This window comes from Lepidochelys olivacea (assembly GCF_965140295.1).
Source record: "Lepidochelys olivacea isolate rLepOli2 genome assembly, chromosome: 2".
NCBI lineage: Eukaryota > Metazoa > Chordata > Testudines > Cheloniidae > Lepidochelys > Lepidochelys olivacea.
In genome coordinates this window covers 201,606,172-201,625,169 of record NC_140412.1, presented here as the reverse complement: position 1 = coordinate 201,625,169, position 18,998 = coordinate 201,606,172, and the positions used below count along the sequence as shown (strand labels likewise).

At 52.0% G+C, this 18,998-nt stretch overlaps 1 protein-coding gene across 1 annotated transcript in view; it reads right to left on the bottom strand.

Annotated features, from left to right (window-relative positions):
- Window positions 1-18,277, bottom strand: part of ZNF385D (zinc finger protein 385D) — a 609,568-nt gene extending 591,291 nt beyond the window's left edge. The window contains exon 1 of the mRNA XM_084619096.1: window positions 18,182-18,277. Within this exon, the coding sequence (XP_084475222.1) occupies window positions 18,182-18,245 (64 nt within the window). The 5' untranslated portion in view covers window positions 18,246-18,277. The remainder of the gene's footprint in view (window positions 1-18,181) is intronic.
- Between the last annotated feature and the right edge of the window lie 721 nt (window positions 18,278-18,998).

Here is an 18,998-nt window from a genome sequence, read left to right as displayed (position 1 = left end):
TATCCATCTCTTCAGTGACCTGAACCTCAAAATAAAAAGTCATACAAAAAGCTGAAACTAGGTGAAATGACAAAGGATGAAAATATGTATACACACACACACACACACTATATATATATACACATACATACACACCCACACCCTCCAATAACTGCTAAAGGATCCCCCCCCCCAGCCTAAGAGGGGGATCCACAGGACCTGGACACCAAATAAATATGGGGGACAACTAATGAAATAACAGGAACAGGAGTGTGGTCAAAGGGTCAAATGAAGGGAACTGGACGGAGACACCAGGCAGAGAACCCCGGACAGCACCCACTGCTCCTCAAAGGCATCAAGGGAATCAGTGGACGCCGCCCAGAGGAACTCTGCCCAGATCAGAAATAGGCCCCACAGTCACAGGAGACTCCATCAGCCAACCTCCTCACTCTGGTTTTATAGATGGCCATTTTAGCCAGGGCCAGGAGGAGGTTGACCAGGAGATCCTGTGACTTTGTGGGGCCGCGGATAGGGAGTGTATAAATAAGAAGGTGAGGGGAAAAGTGCAACCAAAAGTGTAATAAAGTATTGGTGAGAAGCCAGAATAGGGGCTGCAGCCTGGCACACTCCAAATATATGTGTGCCAGGGTTTTCCTCATGCTGCAAAAGGGGCAGGTGTCTGGGATAGGGGTGAACCATGCCAAGTACATGCCTGTGCTCACAGCTCCATGAAGGAGCTGCCAACTGATATCCCCGGTGGGCCTCGGGACCAAGGTGGAATATAGGCTGGCCCACCGGGGCTCCTCACCCTCCAAAGATGGCAGGCGGTCCCACCATTTTGTATCAGGGCGAGGGTAAGGGAGTGAAGGGTATGGAGCATGAGCATGTATAGATGTTTCCTTGGCGCGGTCTGGAAGCAGATTGGCTGCAGCTCGTGCAGCCAGCTCACGGTGAAGGAGTGGGGAGATTAGTTGGGTCCACAGGGCAGGGGCCCGATGAAAAGGTCCAGCAGGCTTGGGGTGGAGGGTGGGCGGGGCACGCCCTTGTGCATGACCCGGTTGAGGTAAACCTGAGCAGCGGGCAGCAAAGCGGCTCTCACCTCCTGAAGTACGCATCGGGGAGTACGAAGTCTGGAGAGCCCCATGCGCTGAGCGAGCGTCAGGGGATCCAACCAGTCTCCCTGGTCATAGTCCAGGAGGTCTCCGACTCTTGTGACTTCTGCCAGGACCAACCTCTGGCGCACTGAGGGGGACTCTGCCACCTGCACGCGAAGCTGGGGGTTGTGTAGCAGGGGCTCCGCGAGGAGATCTGCCCCCTCAGTGGCCGCCACAAACCTGGTCATTGAAAGCAGTTTCCAGGGCCAGAGGAGGTCCTGGTAGAAGACCGGCAGCCCGGAGAGTCTCGCGGAAGACCTCTCGGATGGAGATAAAGGAGCTGCCAGTTGTATCGGAGCCCTCAGAAGCGGCGCAGGAAGGTGTGCGCCAGTAAGCTCCACACCGGACTACCTGCACTGTAAACGAGCCTCTGCAGGGCCTGGAGACGGAAGACATGGACCTGAGTGTGCAGATACTTCAGACCCTGCCCTCCCTCCTCCAGGGGTAGATGGAGAACCCCTGCAGGGACCCAGTTCAGTCCTGACCAAAAGAACTCCAGAATCAATGTCCGGAGGTCGGCCAGGAAACCCGGGGCCAGGACCAAGGTGTTCAGCCGGTACCAGAGCATGGACAGGACTAGTTGATTGAGCACCAGTGTCCTCTCTCAAAGGGAGAGGCACCGGAGTAGTCCTGTCCATTTCCGGAGCCGCTCTATCACCCTGCCCTCTAAATTTGCCAGTTCTCCGACGGAGAGGGATGTGTGGCAGAAAGGTAAACGCCGAGATAGAGCAGCAGACCCACGCTCCACCGGATGGCCTGAAGTGAAGGTGGGAGGGAGCTCGCCTTCCAGCAGTCCCCGACCACCAGGCCAGAGCTCTTGACTCAGTTGACCCAGGCAGAGGAGGCTGCTGAATAGATGCCTGGCAAGCCTCCACCCACGCCAAGTCACCCGGTCCTGGACCACAAGGAGCACGTCATCAGCGTACGCTGACAGAACCAGCCACAGCTCTGGCTCCCACAGCACCAACCCTGTCAAACTCCTGCGGAGGAGATAGAGGAAGGGCTCAATCGCCAGAGCATACAGCTGGCCCGAGAGGGGGCACCCCTGCCATACTCCTCACCCAAAGCTGACCGATTCGGTCAGGGTCCAGTTGAGCCTGACCAGACACTCTGCGGAGGCGTACAGCACCCAGAGAAAACCCACAAACTGGGGACTGAAGCCAAATGCTCGCAGAGTGCTCAGGAGATACCCGTGATCCACCCTGTCGAACTCCTTCTCCTGATCCAAGGACAGGAGGGCAAATGACAGACCATCCCTACACCCAAGTTCCAAGAGGTCCCGCACCAGATACAGGTTCTCAAGGATGCTGCAGCCCGGAACGGTGTAGGTCTGGTCTGGGTGGACCACGTCCACCAGCACGGACCCTAGCCGCAGCGAGATGGCTTTTGCTATGACTTTGTAGTCCGTGCTGAGGAGCGAGACGGGACGCCGATTTCGTAAATCGGAGGTCCCCCTTCTTCAGCAATAAGGCGAGTACAGCTCGCCTGCACGAAAGAGGGAGGACCCTGCTCTGCAAAGACTCGGCCCAGATGGTGACTAGGTCTGGGCCGAGGACGTCCCAGAACACACGGTAGAACTTCACGGTCAGCCCATCCATGCCCAGAGATTTATTGGTGAGCATGCGACAGAGGGCTTCCGAGAACTCGGCCAGAGTGAGAGGCAGCCCTAGCCAGTCTCGGTCACCCGCACTGACCGTAGGGAGCTCCTCCCAGAGCACTCTGCAAGCGTTAGGATCGGTCAGATCCAAGGAGAAAAGGCTTGCGTAGAAGGCTCTCGCCATCCTGCACATCTCCACCGGATCCGTGAGGGGGGTGCCGACTTCTGCCAGAAGGCAGGTGACATGTTTCTTTGCCCCCTCTTTTTCTCCAGGGCATAGAAGAAGCGGGAGCCCTGATCCATCTCCCGAAGGAGGCAGGTGCGGGATCGAACAAAGGCACCCCGGGCCCAATGGTCCTCGAGGGACCGGAGCGCCTCCTGCTTCTCCCGGCACGCTCCGCAGAGGGGCAGATTGTCGGGGCTGGCAGCCAGGCGCCTCTCCAGCTCTAAGACCTCCCGTTCCAACTGCTCTATCGTCTCATCCCTCCATTGGCTGGCGCCCCGGGTGTAGTCACGGCAGAAGAGCCGGGCGCGCACCTTCCCCAGGTCCCACCACCACTGCGCCAAGGGAAAGGCACGCCGCTGCCCTCGCCAGGCCAGCCAGAACTCCCGGAAGGATGTCATGAAGCCCACATCCTCCAACAAGCTGTTGTTGAAATGCCAATAGGCCCGCCCTGACCTCTCCGCGCAGAGAGAGGCTGTCACAGTGGCTAAATGATGGTCAGAAAATGGGGTCGGCCGGATGCAGGAGGAGTGGGCTCGTGAAAGGTGGAAGCGTGATAAATAAATGTGGGAGATATGTGGAAGCGTGATAAATAAATGCCAACCGGGAGTGGCGCGACCGATGGGCCTCCACCCGGACAAAGGTGAACATGCAAATGTCATCCGGGTGGTGGTCGCACTAGACATCCACCAGGGAGTGGTGTTTGACTATCTCCCGGAGGACGTCCGCGGCAGTCGGGCACTGCTTGGTCCCCGAGTGGTCCCGCTCCTCGAGGGTGGTGTTAAAGTCCCCACCCAGGACCAGGCACTCATGTGGATCCAAGGTGCCGAGGAAGGCGGACGCCTGCTGATAGAATTGCAGCTGCTCTGGGCCCGATGTCAGGGCATAGATGTTAATGAGGTTGACCATGAGCCCCTCCATATGGACCCAGAGGTGCAGCAGGAGGCCCGGCACAGCCTCGGCGACCCCTAGCACCTTGGGCCATAGGTTGGGGGAGAACAGGGTCGCCACTCCAGCTGTACGAACTGTGAGATGGCTAAAGTAGACCCTGTCCCCCCAATCCAGCCACCAGCTGTCTTCGGCGGCCGGATCCGTATGGGTCTCCTGCAGGAAGACCACAGAGTACCTGTTCTCCCAAAGGAAAGAGAGCACCTGGGACCTGAGGAGACCTATCCTACAGCCCCTGGTGTTCAATGTTGCGAAGATGAGCGGTGCCATGAGGAGGGCTGGGGGGAATCCTCGCCGGCAGGGATGCTTGCCCAGCCCCCATTGGGCCACGCAGCAAACCATGACCTACCCCGTAGGTGAGCAATGAGTCACGGAAGCCACGGACCCACTGGTAGGCTGCTTCCCGGTCTTTTTACCCTCCCCCCATAAGGGCCCTTTCGGCCCGGAGGATCTGATGAAAGTCCCCCCCATTGCTGGAGAGCAAGCTGTACCTTGTTGCGGGAGCCACGGACATCTTCTAAAAACTCCCGCAGCTCCTCTCGCAGCGCATGGGGGGGTGGGATTACTGTCTCCTGGTCATCCCCTGGCACAGCCCTGTGGCCCACCGAGACAGGCAGGCAAGGTGCGGACCCCCAACAGGGCACCCGATGGACTGGTGCCACGCGGCCCGCCTCAAACCCTGGGGCAATAGGGGGCAGCGGAGGGAAGATAGCAGCCCCTAGTGGGTTGGGACAGGGAAACACAAAGGCTGCTCCCTAGGGGTCATTTGCTGGAAAAGGGAAGGAGAGAGACCCAAGGCTGGCAATAACATCGCGGGAGGTGGAAGGGATAGGGACAGGGTCAGCATCAAGGGCAGGGCCGGGATCAGGGACAAGGGCAGGGGCAGAGGTGAAAGTCTGGGCTTCAGAAGCCAAGCAGCTGGGTGGTAGAACCTTCCGGTCAGGCTCAAGGGTTGGGGGGGGATGAGGATGGGGCTCTCAGCGATGCCGGGCACAGGCTCTACAGGGGGTTTGGCAGCCACTGCATCAGGAGGTGGACTGTCTTCTGTAAAGCCCCACCCCCCCAGGAAGGAGGTTGATTGCTCCACACGAACGAGGGGTGCCCCTGGTGGCTCAGGTCCCGGTTGCATGGCATTGGATGTTGTCTGAACAGGCCCAGCAGCCGTCAGCGGGGTGCCTTCTGCGGCCGGGTTGATGGAGGACTCCAGGGGCTCCTCGGAGGTGGGAGTAGAAGCAACGGTCAGTGGGAGGGAGCATGGGAAAAGGGGGGCTGGAGTGAGGTCACCCAGATCAAGGCCCACTGGCAAAGAGTTGTCCTCCCCCTGGGTGACCAGGGTGAGACCCAGGGCCTCCATCTCCTCATATATGGATGGGAGATCGCTTTCCACCACCCCCAGGTTCTCCCCGCTGGCACCCGAAGCAACCATCGCCTCGGGGCTCACAGGGGCTTCAGATGGTACCAGGGCAGGAGGGGCTCCTTCAGGGGCCTCGGAGAGGAGGGACTCCTGTGGAGGGGAGATACTACTTTCCGGTGCTGCCACGTCTTCCCCAGCCGGTACCGGTGGATGGAACACACCCATGGGCAAAGCGAAAGGCTCGGCATCAGTGCTCCCTTCCTGGTCTTCCGGGGGGCCTCCGCATCGGATGGAAGGAGTGGAGGGGCTGGGTAGCAGGGGTCATGTCAGGGGACAGAGGTGATGGCTCAGGGACGGGGGGGAGTAACAGTGGAGCAGCACAAGGGAGGAAAGATTCCCCCGGGGTGGGCCCTCTCCCATGGCCGGCGGTGTCCCTGCCGCACCCTCCTCCACAGGCCCCGCCAGATTGTATGCAGCAGAGGCGGGGTTCTCCCGCTCATCTGGGCACAGTGGGAGAGGTGCCCCTTGGGCCCAAGTGGGAGCAATGGTGGACTGGGAAGGAGGAGGGGTGGCTTTGGGTGCCGGGCAGCCAGGGGCGCTGGCGATGACAGGGCCGGTGCCCTGCCAGGGCTCAGGGGTCCCGGATGCTCCTCCTTGCCGGGCCAAGGGGCAGTCCCTCCGGTCGTGCCCCATCGCCCAGCAGAGGTAGCACCGGGCCTCCCCTGTGGAGTAGTGCATCCAGTAATGGGCCCCTTGGTAGGGGACCAAGAATGACCCCTCAAGCGCCTCTCCATCACGTGCCATCGGTGACAGTTGAAGCTGCACCTGCCAGCGGAACGAGAGGACGTGACGGAGGGCGGGGTCTTTGCAGCCCAGTGGGAGAGGACTGACAACGGAGATGGGTAGAGAGGGCGGGTAACAGGGCGGCACTGGGAAGAAAGGGAGGGACAGAAGTCAGGACTAGATGGACGCCCCGGTTCCCTAGTGCTCTAGGGGGACGAACACGTCCCCCACCGCCAGGCCCTTCTCCACCACCTCCTGGGTGGCGGCTTCCGATGCTAAGAAGAAGACAACCTTTCTGCACATTTTGGAGGCCGCCACAAGGGCTGTGGGCCGCACCACCCTCGCCAACGCCTGCATGTGGGGCAAGGCGGGCACCAGGAGGCAACGAACGCCGTGCTTCCTGGTCAAGGTCGGGAAGGGGCCCCGGCCGCTATAGGTGGTGCGGAGGCGGTGGGTGGGAAAGATGACCTAGTGGTAGGCGTGGGGGCTGTCGCCACCTGGGCGTATGACCTGGGGGCTAGGGGAGGGACACCCGCAGAGCTGGTGGAGGGAACAGCGGGGAGGGACGCCGCGGCCAGTGGTGGGGCCGCAGCGGTAGGGCCACAGCAGTAGGGGCAGCCACTGCCATGGAGAGCTTCCTCTTTTTTGTGGGGCCCTTACCCTCCTTTTTTCCTTGGCCCTTCCTGCTGGCTGCGGGGGCTTCCCCAGAGTCGGAGGGAGCGAGGGACGTGGCAGCAAGGGAGGTCGTTCAGGTGTCCACCGCAGCCGGTGCCCCAGCAGGGGCAATAGCAGGTGGTTCGGCTGCGGCAGCGGAGGTAGAGGCTTGGGGGGGGCAATGGGGTGGCAGGTGGGGGAGGGACAGTGGGGTTTTCTGGAGGGGCCCCACCCGTCTCATCCTCCGCCATTGTGAGCAGGGAGGGAGGGGAGACACCAGAAGTAGGACGGGAAAGGGGAAGCAGGTCAACCACTCCTCCCCCCTAGGCTGCAGGCAGGGGAGGAGGGCGCCAAAGGGGGAGGGCTGGACGGGGGCGCAATCAGGAGTTAGGGGAAATAACCAACACTGGGTGGGATTCCAGCTCCTCTAGCTGCACTAGGACAGGGGGGAATACAACAGCATTGGGGGTGCAGTGAAGAGGATTTAAACTAAAAAAGGGGAGTGGCACAAGCGCATGGGAGGGCGCAAGGGGCTAAGTGGGCTGGAGTTAGATCAGGGAAACCAAGGGGCTAGCTTCAGAGGCTGGGGCGGGGCAAACAAAACAAAGGCTGCAGAGGGAAATGGGCAGGGCAGGCAAACAAACTGAAGCTAGTAAGGGGGGGCTGGGGCAAAAGGGGAAGCAAAGGCTGCAAAGGGCAAATGGGGCAGGTAGCAAGGGGAAAAGCTGTGGGGTGGGCAGTCCGGGGGGGGGGGCGGGGGACGTGTGCTTGCACAAAGTCTGTTTAGGCTGGCTGCTGCTTCTGGCCCAAAGGGTGGAAATAGGGCGTAGCAAACCAAGCAAGCAGCTGAGTCCAGAGGCAAGAGCTGAGGCAGATGGTAAACAGCCAGTGGGGGTTGTGGAGGGGGCAACGGTGGGGGTAGTGTGGGGGTTGTGGAGGGGGCAACGATGGTGGTAGTGTGGGGGTTGTGGAGGGGGCAACGGTAGTGATAGTGGTGGGGGTTGAGGGGGACACAGATGGATTGGGGGGCAGCTCCACACCACACCCCCTGTGTCCCTACAAACACAGTCAAAATCTTCACCACAAGAGCACAGTTTGAAGTCACTCAGGTCAAAAGGCCCCCTCCACGTTGGTCTGCAGTCTCTAGGTGCTCCCACACTGGTAGATGGTCCTCCTCTCCTCCTCGGGGCACCAGCAGCTCCAGGCAGCAGACTCTGCAGCAGCAGCTCCAGGAACTCCAGGTGGTGGGCCAGGTAGGCAGAAAGGACCCCTCTCAGGTGGTGGTGGTGTCCACAGCAGCAATGGCTGGAGTCCCTCACTCCCTCCTCTGCGGAGTGGGCCAGTAGCCCCCCCCAAGGGGCTGCAGTTGGAGCAGTAGCAGCACCCAAGGATGGGGGGTCCAGCAGCTGGCCAGCAACCAGGTAGCAGAGAACCGGGGCGGGTGGGAGGGTGTCTGGCCTGGCCAGGGGAGCAGATGGAGCAGCAACAGCAGCAGGGAGAGCCCAGGGCCTAACAGCAGCAGTATCAGCAACAGCCCTCTCCCTCCTTCTCGCTCCAGGCCAGAGGGCTACGGGAGAGTAATCAAAGGGAGAGCTATTGGTCCCTGATTAACCAGGTCCCTTTTCCCTGGGTAAGGTAACAGGGAAAGTTCCAGAACAATCAGGAACCTTCTGGAGACCACTAAGACAGGCTAATTAGAACACCTGCAGCCAATCAAGAAGCTGCTAGAATCAATTAAGGCAGGCTTAAAATTAAAATTAATGCTTTTGAATTTTTGAAATGCCCTTTCCTGGTTGTCCAGCTTGGTGAACACACCTCTGTCTGCTCTCTGTTGTGCACAACTGCCCAACTGACTACACACTTCAGACGCATTCCAGTCTGTAGAAGACAGGAGGTATCGGATCTCCTTGGCCCATGAGACGTTGTGCAGGCATGGTTCCAAACCAGCTGTAGAAATGTGAACAACTATGAGCAGATTGCTTCGAGGAGGCAGGAGAAGGGGTCAGACAGGGACCAACAGCAGTGCTGCTCGAAAGCCAAGGAACTATGACAGGCACACCAGGAGGCCACCAATCAATCTGGTGCTGACCTGCAGACCCACTAATTGCCATTCTGGCAGAAACCCCACCACCATAAATGTCTCTGAGGAGCCTAAGGCTATGTCTACACAAGAGAGGTTACCGCAGCACAGCGATACCAATGCAGCTGTGCCAGTGTAAGATCTCTCATGTAGCCGCTCTATGTCAACAGGAGAGCGCTCTCTGTCGACATAATTAAACCACCCGCAATGAGTGGTGGTAGCTATATTGGCAGGAGACTCTCTCCTGTCATCATAGTTCTGTGCACACTACCACTTATGCTGGCGAAATTTATACTGCTTGGGGTGTTATTTTTTTCACATCCCTGAGCAATAAAAGTTTTGCTGACATAAATGTTGGTGTAGACATGGCCTGAGTCAGAGACCTTTGCCATGAACAGTGAGGAGGAGGAGGATGGGGAACTGGTGACCATAGGTTCCGGCTGTGCCATGAGCCAGGATCTGTTTTTGATTCCACCACAATACAGCCAGTCCTTGCAGTTGAGCGTGCAGGAGACTGATGCAGGGGACAGAACCTCAGGTAAGTACGTAAATAAATTTCCCAGTACAATGATGGAGCCCCCAACTTAGCAGGAGACAGCTATTGACTTTTCATTAATTTAGTTATACTACAAGAGGTAGTGGTAGAACAAAGAAAGGTAGAGCTGCTATCTACTTTTCATCCTCCTCTTGAGTTAGGCAGGGATGGGTGGTGGACGGACATGCATAGCAATTTGTTTATGTATGCACAGATGTTCCTTGAATCCTCCAGAGAGATCTTGATGAAACTTCCATGGAAGTACACTCCAATCCTCTCCCAAAGTTTTCTAGGGATAGCAGCCTTAATTATTCCTCCATGATAGGGACACTCCCACGCCAGTCTGCAATGACTTCAGCAGGTACCAGTGTAGTAAACAGGCTAGCAGCATACAGGCCCAGGCAAGTTCAGGACACCAGCAGCAGCTGTGCTTTCTCTGCCTTTGTTACCCTCAGGAGTGAAATATCAGTTAAAACCATCACCACCTGTGGAAAATTCAGTGCCAGTGCCCTAGACACATAGTTTCATGGAACCAAGCAATTCCCTCCTCATTTCCCTCACCCCTGGTGTGTCGTACACACCACGGCTTGAGCTGTGTGGCACCGGGTACAAGCACTCCAGAGCAGAAGTGTAAATGAGCATCTCTTGCTTAACACTTTAGGGGAGCAAGAGAAGGATGGAGTTCTGAATCTTAAGTTTCTCTTCCCATTCCCATTACAGTGACAACATTATCTCTGTGTTTTATCTGAAGCTGCAGCTGTGTAGCCTTGAGGGGTTCCCCCTCCACACTAGTGGAATGCCTGAGCCAGATAGGGAGGAGGGGGAAAGGGCATGGGAGGATCTGCAAGCCAGTGCAGCATCAGACCTTCAACAGAAGGCCTGGAGGGCGAATATTGCAGTCTTTCAAACTAGCAAAAGCACATTCAACTATCATTCTGCAACTCCTGAGCCCATAGAGGAATCATTCCTTAGTGCTGTCAAGGCAGCCAATGTAAGGTTTCATGAGCCGGGGAGCAAAGGGTAAGCAGGATCTGCCAGGATCACTACTGGCATTTCAGCATTGCCAATGGTAATCTGCCAGTTGGGAAAGAAGTTTCCTGTTTGTAGCTTTCTGAACAGCCCTGTATTCTTAAAGATGTGAGATCATGCACCTTCCTTAATCAGCCAACCCTTTCTGTTGAAGTACTCTTCCAAAGGTGCTCTGGAGCCCATGTAGGGATGTACATTCCATCTGTTGCTCCACTGCAGCTTGGAAACCCCAAAGCTGCAAAGCCATGTCCTACACATTGCTGAGAGTCACTGTCTTGCATAGATAATTAATGGCCATGCACACTTGCATGACAACAGCCCCCACAGTGGATTTTTCCACTTTGGGATGACTTCCCACTGACCAGTAGCAATCCAGCATTGCACGTGTCCACATTGTGCTTACCCCTTGTTCTCTGCTGTCAGTGCAGCTCTCATTTTGGTTTCCTGGAGTTGGATGGGTGGGGTGAGCTCAGCACACAGATCCAGTAATGTGGCCTTGAGCATCCAAAAGTTCTACAGCCACAGCTCATCATTCCAAACCTGAATTATGATGTAATCCCACCAATCGGTGCTTATTTCTTGGGCCTAGAAGTGGTGCTCTATCAATTGCAGCTGTTCCGTGAACATCAACAACAACCTTGAATTGGTTCTTGCTATGTTCCATAGCAATATGGCCACCAGGAAATTGTCCTGCTTCTTGCAGTTCTTCTTGCAATTCTGCAAATACTGGAGGATTGTGTGTCCTGTGCTTACAACGCTCATGAAAATAGTGCAGAGCTGTGCAGACTCCATACTTCTGTCAGAGATGGCAAACAGCAACAAGTCCCATGTGGGTTCATGGGAAATTCAAAATAGGCACAAAAATCATGTTACAGAGATATTATGGGGTGGAGAACACTGTATTATGGGAAGTTGAATCCTTGTTCCCAGTCACCCCTGCACATGTCATTTCTGCCCCACCTTGCATTACCCAAAATATCCAAAAATACAGTGCACTGAATGGTGGAGGTTGCACACTGGAATTCCTACCCAGGATGCACCTCACTTTGCATTAACACAAGCAATCCTGGTGTGTATACACAGTGCCAGTGCAAGAAGCCAAGTATGTACATGCACAAAAGATATACTAACTGCAGTGGCTATAATGATGACAAAGCTTGTGTTGGCAAAACTTTATAATGTATACATGGCCTTAAACAAGTTAGATGTCTTCAATTCAGCAGGGCCTGACAAAATACATCCTAGACTATTTATGGAACTGGCTGAAGAGATCTCTGAACCATTACTGATTACCTTTGACAACTCATGGAGGACAGGAGAGATCCTAGAGGATCAGAACAAGACAAATACAGTATCTATCTATAAAAGTGGAATAAGGGCAATCCAGGAAATTTTAACTTCAGTACTCAAAGAGATAATGGAGCAAATAATCAATCAATTTGTAAGCCCCAAGAAGTTAATAAGGTGATGAGTAACAGTCAACGTGGATTGGTCAAAAACAAATGTCAAACCAATTTAATATCCTTCTTTGACAGGGTAATAGGAGGGAAGCAATAGTTGGGATATATCTTGATTTTACTAAGGCTTTTGATACGGTCTGGGGAAATATAGCCCAGATAAACCTACTATAAGATGGGTGTATAACTGGTTAAAAAAACGTACTGAGGGCAGGTTTACACTATCGGTTAAGTCAATCTAATTTATGTCATCAGGATTGTGAAAAAGCTCCCCCCTCCCAACCCTGAGTGATGCAAGTTTTGCACTGTCCACACTGGAGCTATGTCGGCAGGAGACCTTCTCCCACCAACATAGCTTATGCTTCTCGCCGAGATGAAGTAATTATGCTGATGGGAAAGCGCTCTCCCATCACCATAGCATGTCTTCACCAGACGCACTACGGTGGCACAGCTGCATCGTTGCAGCCGCACCGATGTAGTGCTGTAGTGTAGACTTTCCCTGAGAGAGTAATTATCAATGGTTCACAATCAAGGTGAAATAGTATACCGAGTGGGATCCCACAAGGACCTGTCCTGGGTCCAGTTCAATACAATATCTTAATAAATTATTTGAATAATGGCATAGAGATTGCACTTATAAAGTTTGCAGATGACACCAAGCTGGGAGGGGTTGCAAGCACTTTGGAGGATAGGATTAGATTTCAAAATGACCTTGACAAACTGAAGAAATGGTCTGAAATAAATAGGATGAAATTAAATAAGGACAAACGCAAAGTAGTACATTTAGGAAGGAATAATTAATTCCACAAATACAAAATGGGAAATGATTGCCCTCTGAGGTCCACTATAGCTCCACTGAGGTCAAGGCAGCCAAGACAATTTACACCAACTAAGTTTGTGGTCAACTCTTTTTGCTTTACAGCAAAGTGAAAGAACAGGAAGAAACAGCATGATTTCCCAACTTCCTAATTAAGGAAGGAGTACTGCAGAAAAGGATCTGGGGGTTATAGTGGATCACAAACTATATATGAGTCAACAATGTAATACTGTTGCGAAAAAAGTGAACATCATTCTAGAATGTATTAGCAGGAGCATTGTAAGCTAGACAAAATAAGTAATTCTTCCACTCTACTCAACACTGATTAGGCCTCAACTGGACTATTGTGTCCAGTTCTGGGCACCACACTTCAGGAAAGAGGTGGACAAATTGGAGAGTCCAGAAGAGAGCAAAAAAAATTATTAAAGGTCTAGAAAACGTGACCTACCAGGAAAGATTGAAAAAACTAGGTTTGGTTAGGCTGTAGAAGAGAAGACTGAAGGGAGACATAACAGTCTTTCAGTACGTAAAAGATTGTTATAAAGAGGTGGGTGATAAATTGTTTACTCCTGAGGGAATTCTGCACCAAAAAATAAAATTCTGCAGATAATATTTTAAAAGTCTGCAAATTTTGTCAAAAAATAAATGTGAAGGCTCTTTCATGGCAATGGGGAACACAGGCCACTGGATGCATAGAGGTGGAGATCACCCTGCAGCACCTCACCCCCAGGACACAGACTCGACAGTGAGGCTGCACCCAACCCTGACACTGCGCAAGGGCCAGGCCTACTTCAGAAACACTCCAGGGCCCTGTCTTTCCATGCCAGGTGAGGGCAGGCAGGCTCTGTCTGGCAGGATCCAAGTGTGGAGGGGCTTGGTGTGGGATGTGGGGTGAGAGGATTTTGTATGCAGGCATCTTAGTGGGGGTCCAGGTGCAGGAAGCCTCCTGATACACCGGTGCTCATTGGAGCATTCTGGGTGAAGGGGCAATGGGACTCTGCAAGGGGGTCCAAGTGAAGGTTGTTGGGGCTCATCAGGAGAGATCTGGGTGTGGTGGGATGGAGCTCGGTAGGGGGGCCTGAGTGTGGAGGGCTCAGCAGAGGGTTTGTGCTTGGGGAGGGGAGCTTGGTGGGGTTGTGGTCCAGGTGCAGCTGTTTGGGGCTCAGTAGAGTAGGGGTCTGTGTAGCTCACTGGGGCAGTCCAGGCACAGGGAGTGGGGCTCATCTGAGTGGGGGTCCAAATGTGGGGACCTCACCGGGGAGTGGTCTGGGTGCAGGAATGGGGGTCCAGATGCAGGGGGGTGGAGCTTGATGAGGGGTGGTTATTGGGGGGGCTACAAATGCAGGGACTACGGCTCAGTGGTGGGGTTCTGGGTGCAGGGTGAGGCTTGGTGGGAGGGCTTTGGTATGGGGAGTACATAGGGGGTTGGGTGGACAGGAGAGCAGTTCCCCATACAGTCACCGCTCCCCTGTGGCTGAGGAGCGAAGGGGGCAGGAAGCAAATGGGGTGGGGTTGGAGCTTTCTGCAGACAGGGGAGGTTTCTAAGGAAGGGTCTAACCTGGTCCAGGCCTGGCCACTCCTTGCAGGGAAAGAGGAAGTCCCATCTTCACTCACCCCAACTCAGCCAGGACTAGCAGTTGAACCCAATGCAGAGTAGACGCCACAGGCCAGGGTGTCCCCAGCACCAGCTCCACAGACACACACGGTGATTTACCTCTCTGCCAGCTTCTCTGTAAACCTGAAATGATATGCCTGAACTTCTGGGGACGGGTGCATGGTGACTCTTGCGGCTTCCCTTTGCTTCCCCATCAGAAGTCATTTTTCTGCGGGCAGGCAAAGAAATCTGCAGATGACATGAATTCTGCATGCGCACAGTGGCACAGAATTCCTCCAGGAGTAAAATTGTTCTCCTTAACCACTGAGGACAAGACAAGAATTAATGGGCTTAATTTGCAGGAAGGGAGATTTAAGGTAGACATAAGGGAAAAATTCTTAATTATATGGGTAGTTAAGCACTGGAACAAATTACCTACGGAGGTTGTGGGATCTATGTCATTGGAGATTTTTAAGAACAGATTAGACAAATACCTGTCAGGGATGGTCTAGATAATGTTTAGTCCTGCCTTAGTGCAGGGGACTGGACTAGATCTATCAAGGTCCCTCCCAGTCCTACATTTCTATTATTTCTATGCTTTACCCATGCACATTTGGTAATGAGTTGCTCCATAATAAAACAGCATGTGCTTGCTTATAGAGAGAAGGGGAATTTAGAAGGATATTGAATGTTTATGGCTTGATTCTATGAGGTGCTGAGTTTTCTCAGTTCCTAGTAGGTTCATTGTCAATTGAAGGTGCTCAGCATCTCACAGGAAAATTGGAGCCTTCAAATGAAAATTTGGCAAAGAGATTCTTACTAGCAGAAGAAAAATCAGCCAAATTTCTCTGAATCCAAAAGTACATAGGCATATTGGGCCAGATCCTCGGGTGGTATAAAGTGGAATAGATCCAGTGAGGTCAAGACAGCCAAGACAATTTACACCAACTGAGTTTGTGGCCAATGATTTTTGCTTCACAGCAAAACAAGAGAACAGAACAGGAAGAAACAGCATGATTTTCCAACTTCCTAATAGCTCCCTTTACTACTCTGAGATGTGACTGGTACTTGTTTCCCACAGGACCTCTACAAATACCATTATGATAATTCTATGCATGCACCAATAAGCCAACTGTCCAAGTCTGTTTGCTGCTAAAAAAAAGAAATAAATACATAAAATTGTTGGAACAAGTACAAATTGCAATTTTATTTGAATACACGTGAACACACAAACAAACATACATTATATGTTTAAACTAAATGTTACAATCTATATATTTATAACAATTTACAAGATTGCATTTTTATATATGTGTGTGTGCATACACATCCTGCTTGCCTCTTGTAATCCCTATATTCTTTGTAACCTAAGCATTTTAAGTAGTTTCATTATACTGACAGAGAAATAATCAGTATTCTTAAGAGATGCTAACATTTATCTGAGAATGTCTCACTTAGAAAATAAAGTGTTTCTTTGAAGTTGAAGATTTAAAATTTAAAAAAAGTGTCCTAGAACAACACTCTAAGATTTTTGTACACACATTTTCTAGTACTCAGTGCACCACATAATTAGCATTAGATCATACAAATTATCCTAACATTTGTCTTTGCCATCATTTGGGGCTGTTAGTGTACAACAAATGCCCTACATAAATAAAACTGATGTACCTTTCCAACTGAAGGCAGCAGAAAGAATTATTGTCTTTTTAAAATACCATTGAAAATGAAATAAGATACAAAACAGATGTGCTCCACTACATTGTAGTTTAATATTAAACATTATTTATTGCTATTACTATTTATACAATACCTTAGGGGTGCATGGATTTTACATAACGCATGTATTAAGGAAGTGTTCTCTCAGACTGACTGATAGACATTACACTATTTTGTGTTTTAGATTAGAACCAAAACAGATCAGAAGTAATAAAATGCTTATTTAAAATATCTAGTTTATTGTAAAGTAATTTAAAAACTGTTTTAAATCACACTAACATAGTCTAGTAAATATACACTTTGACATAATGGCACAAAAACATCAGCCAAAGGCTCTCAGCTTGGCCTCATGATGCTCATAATAAAATCTGTGGGTGAAATCGTGGCTGTACTGAAGTCAATGGCAAAACTCCCATTATTTATTTCAGAGTTCTATCTATGACTAGATTTGAACTCCCAGTGCTTGGGTGTGGCTCAGATTCCATAGCTAGTACATTCCCTTTTGAGCCATTCAGGTTCTAGCAAAACTCCTCTTGATTTCAATAAGGCCAGGATTTCACCCTGTGTGGTTGGTTATTATATAATATCTGTGCATACTGGGGTCTCACAACTTAAAGGGACACTACCAACTTAAAAAACATCACTGCTTTGTCTGAATTTTCCACTACTGCTGTGACAAGTAACATTTTAAGTTATTGTAATTGAAAGAGATTAAGAATGTTTGATGTATTTATATGGTTACTTTGTAAACTTGACAGCACTTCATGCACATTTTCCAGAGTTTCTCAAATGTAGTCTTATATACTCTGGCTCCATTTTCAGTTTGTGAAAAACAGGGCAGAGAGAAAATATATGTGATTGTAAAACCATGATTATTGGCAGAAGGATTCTGGTTCAGGTATAATACCAGAAACAACTTTTAATTTTCATTTTTAAATGACTACTAAGTCTCAGGTTGACAGCATGCATTTAAGTTTCATAGCAAGCACCGTCTTCAACAAAACACACTTAATACCACTAAGTTCTCACTCATTAGGAAACTGTCATTACCAGTGTAGCTATTCTTGCACTGTACTATACATCTGTGACAGAATACTTAAGGCTGCCTAGTGATCTCCATTGGAATAGCACCAAAGTTACTTTCTGGCAAAGACATCTGGCAACAAACAGCATAAATTATTGTAAAATGTGACATGTTAAGCTGCATCTGCATAATTTAAGTGGTCCATTTTTGGCTTTTGTGGTTAGATACCCTGGATTTATACAAACACACTTATCTAATTTAGGCCAAAGAGTGGTTTTAAAACCCCACTGACAATGAACCACTACAAGGAATTCTAGACAGAATTCAAAACAATCTGACCTGTATCAATAAACCATTGGCTTTGTTCATCAAAGCAGACAACGACAGCCAAGTGTTACAGTAAGGAAATGGTACTTAACAGATTTGTCTTTGGGTAAAGGAATTCACCATTCAGTAAATGACGGTTATAAACCTGAACTCTTATTTGTGATAGCTCATATAAAACTGCTCACTGCCTATATTTCCAAAGTGTGGAGCTGCTTTCTGAAGAACTGTTAGCCCTTGAAATATGCATCTGCTTTCAAGTAACAACATAAGATGAGTGTTTTAAAAAAATGCTTTCCAGACATTAAGATCATTAATATGTGAGCCAATAAGAGTTTGAAGGGCTCCTTCCAAATTTATTGAAGTTTGCCTGTTCATAAATACCTTTAAAAATCCTTCTGAATCAAGTAAAAACCCCACTATCAAAACAAGATGTCAAAAGACATGGGAACACTGTTTTTCCCATCCAGCCTTAGGATGGAGTAAATGAAATACAGGAGGAACAGCTAAAGGAGTTTCATCACAGACCTGTCCCAGGACAGCTTGTCTTGTCCGACAAGGCAAAGATGCTTAGACAGAAATTACCCCCGATTCTCTGAGCGACAAAATAAGTAATAACGTTCTGCACAGACCTCAACACTTTAACGCTTCCCCTCCCCGCGACATACCAGCACTTTATTATTACTCACCTAAAAGAAGAGGGGTTGCAAATGTCTTTGCACCTTTCCACCGGGGAAAAAATAAACAGCACCCGCTGCTGCTGCTTCGCTAAGGAGAGACCTGGAATCTCTACCCGCCTCGGCTCGCTGCCCCCAGGAAATGGAGAGGATGGGGAGGGTCGTTCCCCCCGTCAGACACAGAGACGAAGGCAGCCCACGTTAGGAAAGGCGGAGCCGAGGTCCCCCACACTTACCGTTCCTGGGCTGGCATTTAGCTCCTGGCAGCTTTGCCCTTCTGCCCCCAGCTGAGCTCTTCATCCTCCAGGAGGCTGCCCCCTCCTGCCCACCGAGCCAGCCACGCAGGGAGGAGGGCGAGCAGCCTGGGACTGATGCGCACGGGGGAGCGAGGAACCAGCCTCGGGAGGGGAGATGCCAGAGGGGAGGGAGCCTCACAGCCGCTCGTGCAGAGTGGTCCCGGCGGTCCCGCCTCCTCTCCGGCCGGGATGTCAATCAGCAGCCGGCGGGCTGGCCGCTGCCCGGCTCCCGGGCACTCGGCGCGGGGCCACCTCAGGGGCGGCAGGGCGCGGGGCCCGGGCTCAGCGCCTTGCAACTTGCTCCCCGCCTCCCCCGAGCGCAGCGAGCCGCGGAGACCGGGCTAAACAAAACAACCGACGTGACAGGGGCTCGCTGGGGTCCGGGAAGGCGCTAGCACTAGCGCGGGAGATGGGGAGGGAGGCGGGAGCCTTGACAGGCAGTGCCAAGGCTCAGCGGCTACATTCCTCCTCTGTGTTGCCTTCCCCCTCTGGGGTGATAACCGCGGCCATCCTCTTTTCTCAGACTCCCCTGCCACACGCAAGGCCCCGGCCGCAAGCCGGGTCGCATGCCATCCCCAGCACTGGCCTCTGAGCTCCTCCAGGAACGAGTATCCCACGGGGCAGTGCCTGGTGGCACCCCCCTCTGTGCCCCCAGCCACAGCTCGCCGGGTTCCCCACTGTCAAAAGCCAGCCGTGCAGCACGGAGACCCCCAACTCCTATGATCACCAGATGGTGCCTATCCTCATTTAAGGGCAT